The 3,385-nt window shown below is 39.2% G+C and overlaps 1 protein-coding gene across 1 annotated transcript; it reads right to left on the bottom strand.

The window, feature by feature from the left end:
* Positions 1–1,968: 1,968 nt before the first annotated feature.
* On the bottom strand, positions 1,969–2,904 carry LOC125389079 (olfactory receptor 10G7). The gene has a single exon (XM_085688585.2). The coding sequence runs from the start codon at positions 2,902–2,904 to the stop codon at positions 1,969–1,971; it is 936 nt and encodes a 311-aa protein (XP_085544711.2).
* Between the last annotated feature and the right edge of the window lie 481 nt (positions 2,905–3,385).

The following is a 3,385-nucleotide window of genomic DNA, read 5'->3' as shown; positions in this document are numbered from 1 at the left end:
GAGGCAGTTAGTCATCCACAGCCAGGAAAGGTGATTATTTGCACTTATAAGTAACAAAGGCATATGTTACCATGTGGTTTTTAATGAAAATTTCACACACCATGCCTAAAGTTTATATCGTATGTCCTAAACTCACAGAGCTTTGGATCTGTGTGCCAAATTATATTGTGCATGAATCCTTTAACTTTAAGGAGAGGAAAATAGATTACTAGAGACCCAGACTAAAACACTCAACATTTCTTTTTATTCCTTAATAATGTCAATGTCCAGGCTAGGCATATTATTAGTTGACAGGGACCTGCATCTAACTGGGCAGAAGATCAAGTTTGCTTGTCCCTGTGGTTAGACTACAGGGTGGTTCCAGTTGGGCTGCTTACAGTGTGATGTAATGCTGTTTACACTGTGGGAATAGTTATCTATAAAACAAAAGCATTCCTTATTCTCTTCCTGGTAAAGTAGGTAGAAATTTCAAAGAGTGTGCTTTATACTAATGAATAGTTCTCACTGGGCGCACTGTGGTGGTACACAGTTGTAACTCACAGACAGAGCCAGGAGAACTGAAATTTCAAACCCAACCTGAGTCACATAGTGAGATGCTATCTCACAAGCAAACAGATAAATAAATGAAGAACAAAACAAGACAGATAAATGCTAGAAATTTTGGATTAGAATCAAAGTCAGCCTAGTGGCTGAGTACTTCTGCACACTGATTTTTGACTTTGCAAAATGAGATGAGTTATATGATGGGACCTTGCACAACCTTCTGCATAGGTCACAACCTAATGAATGTTGCGTGCTGGACTCCCACAGTTAGGAGGATTTTCTTCTTAGCATAGAGTCACCACTTCCTTTAACAAGCTGTGGCAGGCTAGCACAAAGGATGTTGTTTCTCCAACACCTCTGAAATGCAGTTGGAACAAATATCAGGAGTCTGGATACACTTCATATTAGTTTCCTAGCTCCATCTTCTGCATCTGCTAGAAAGGGTGGCATGTAATGCCTTAAGATGATGCGTGACATGTAAGTGCAATGTCTTTTTAGGAAATAGAATTCATACTTTCTGTCTTTGTATATGTGTGGACTGATTGCGAGGCTTATGACACAAATCTTACCTCTTAGGAAGTATCTAAAATGCATATTACAACTTAAGTCAAATAAGCATGGCTTGCAGAACAAGCATAAATTGGAGAATAAACTCAATGAATACTTTTTGATTCTTTTTCTCTAAGGACATTTGTTTTATTTTTTACACTTAATGCTGGTCCTTTTTTTACAGGATTAAATTTATTAATTCTGAAATGGACACTTTGAATTTGGACAAAATGTCAGAAATTTTCCATAGGACAGCTGACAGCTGTTATGAATAATGAATGGGAAACATTTGATGTACACTTGCATTCATGACTGCAACTCTCAAGGCCTTGCCAGAGTATTAAAAAAGTAAAGACCTACAATAGTTTTAGCTCATGAGAGGGAATAAAGATGGTTTGAATAATAGAAATGTTTTATTAAGTGTTTTCTTAAATGTTCATTTCTTCATAAGCATACCATGTCTTTTAGTGGACTGTATTACATGTAATTTTAATATGAAATGTTTAAAGTATTCAAAGAAAGAGATTCCTAAAAGTCTCACTTCAGTTGAATAAAGCATACTGTAAGAATATGACGCTGAATTGCAATTCTGGAACATATTTGTATAGGTAGTAAAATTAAATTGTTTTTCTGATGATTTCCTCAAGACACAAAAACAAAGCAGCAGTATGACCCTTTTGCTGAGATTATTATATTCACAGGGAGCTTTCTTTGGGATTCTTATGTGTGTTTACCAAAGAATAAAAAAATTATAAGTCCCTTCATTAGAAATTAGGGCTTGATGTTTGATGTGCTCTTTGAAAGTCTCATGATGGCATTGGAAGCACAATCTAATCACATATTTTGAAGATATTAAACATTTTCTTCTTTACTTGGTTATTTACCCTGATTAAATACTGACCCATATTTTAATTTCAGCAGGGCTTTTTTCACCTCTTTGTTCCTTAAGGTGTACACAACAGGGTTGAGCAGAGGTGTCAGCACGGTGTAGAAAACGGCCACAACTCCATCCACAGCATCCCCGGAGCCTGGCCTCAGGTAGATGAAGAGACCAGGACCAAAGAAACAGAGGACCACAATGCAGTGCGAGGCACAGGTCTGGAAAGCCCTGTGTCGGCCCTCTGAAGTATTGATCCTCAGGATCGAGCAGACAATGGACACATAGGACAAGACAATCAGCATAAAGCAGCCTGAGGCCACCACCCCGATATTCACAAAGATGACCATCTCATTGGCCGAGGTGTCTGCACAGGCCAGCTTGAGGATGGGAGGAGCATCACAGAAATAATGCTGGATCTGGTTGGGTCCACAGTAGGGCAAATGGAAGGTCAGTGTAGTCTGGACAGCAGAGTGCAGGGAACCGGTGAGCCAGGTGCCAGCAGCCAGGAGGGCACACACTCTCCCGCTCATCACGCTGCTGTACCTGAGTGGGTAACTGATGGCCAGGTAGCGATCATAGGACATGACTGTGTAGAGGAAACACTCAGTGCTACCCAGGAAGTGGAAGGAGTAGAACTGTGCCACACAACTGTAGAAGGAGATAGCGCCACCCTCTGGGGACACCAAGGTCATCAGCATTTTGGGCACTGTGACTGTGGAGAACCACATGTCAATAAAGGAAAGGTTGGTGAGAAAGTAGTACATGGGTATGTGGAGGTGGGAATCCACCCTGATCACCATCAGAATGAGAAGGTTTCCTAACACAGTGAGAATGTAAATCGCCAGGAAGATTACAAAGAGCATGGTGTCCAGGGCTGGTGCATGGGGAATACCTGAGAGGAAGAACGTCGTCACTAGAGTCCCATTTGACATTTCTTCATATGATATATGGTCACTGAATTTCCACTGATGGAGAACACAAAATACATTTTTAAAATATTTATATATATTTAATATTAAATATTTAAAATATTTATATAGTCACCCATACAAAGAAATGGTTGTTTCCTTTTTCCAGCCATACTCTGCAAGAGTGTGAAATTTATATGAAATAGTTGACTTATAACAAAAGGGTCAAATTTTGTTATAGTTCTTTGTTTCTAAAATTGTAAAAATATGCTCAAGTAATACCTAGTGCTGATAAACTTCTCCCACAACCAGCCATCATTCTAATGCCTTTTATTGTTTCCTTTAGCATGTGCATGTGCACACACACACACACACACACACACACACACACACACACACCAGAGAGAGGGGGGAGAGGGAGAGAAAGAGAGATAGATATTCAGTCATTCATTTCCCCTTTGATCATTAAATAATTTCATTTAAATGAAAATTATACAATGACCTT

This window comes from Myodes glareolus, chromosome 4 (genome assembly GCF_982192425.1).
Source record: "Myodes glareolus chromosome 4, mMyoGla1.1, whole genome shotgun sequence".
NCBI classification, from domain to species: domain Eukaryota; kingdom Metazoa; phylum Chordata; class Mammalia; order Rodentia; family Cricetidae; genus Myodes; species Myodes glareolus.
The sequence above is the reverse complement of the archived record's forward strand: the minus strand, read 5'-3'. Positions and strand labels throughout refer to the sequence as shown.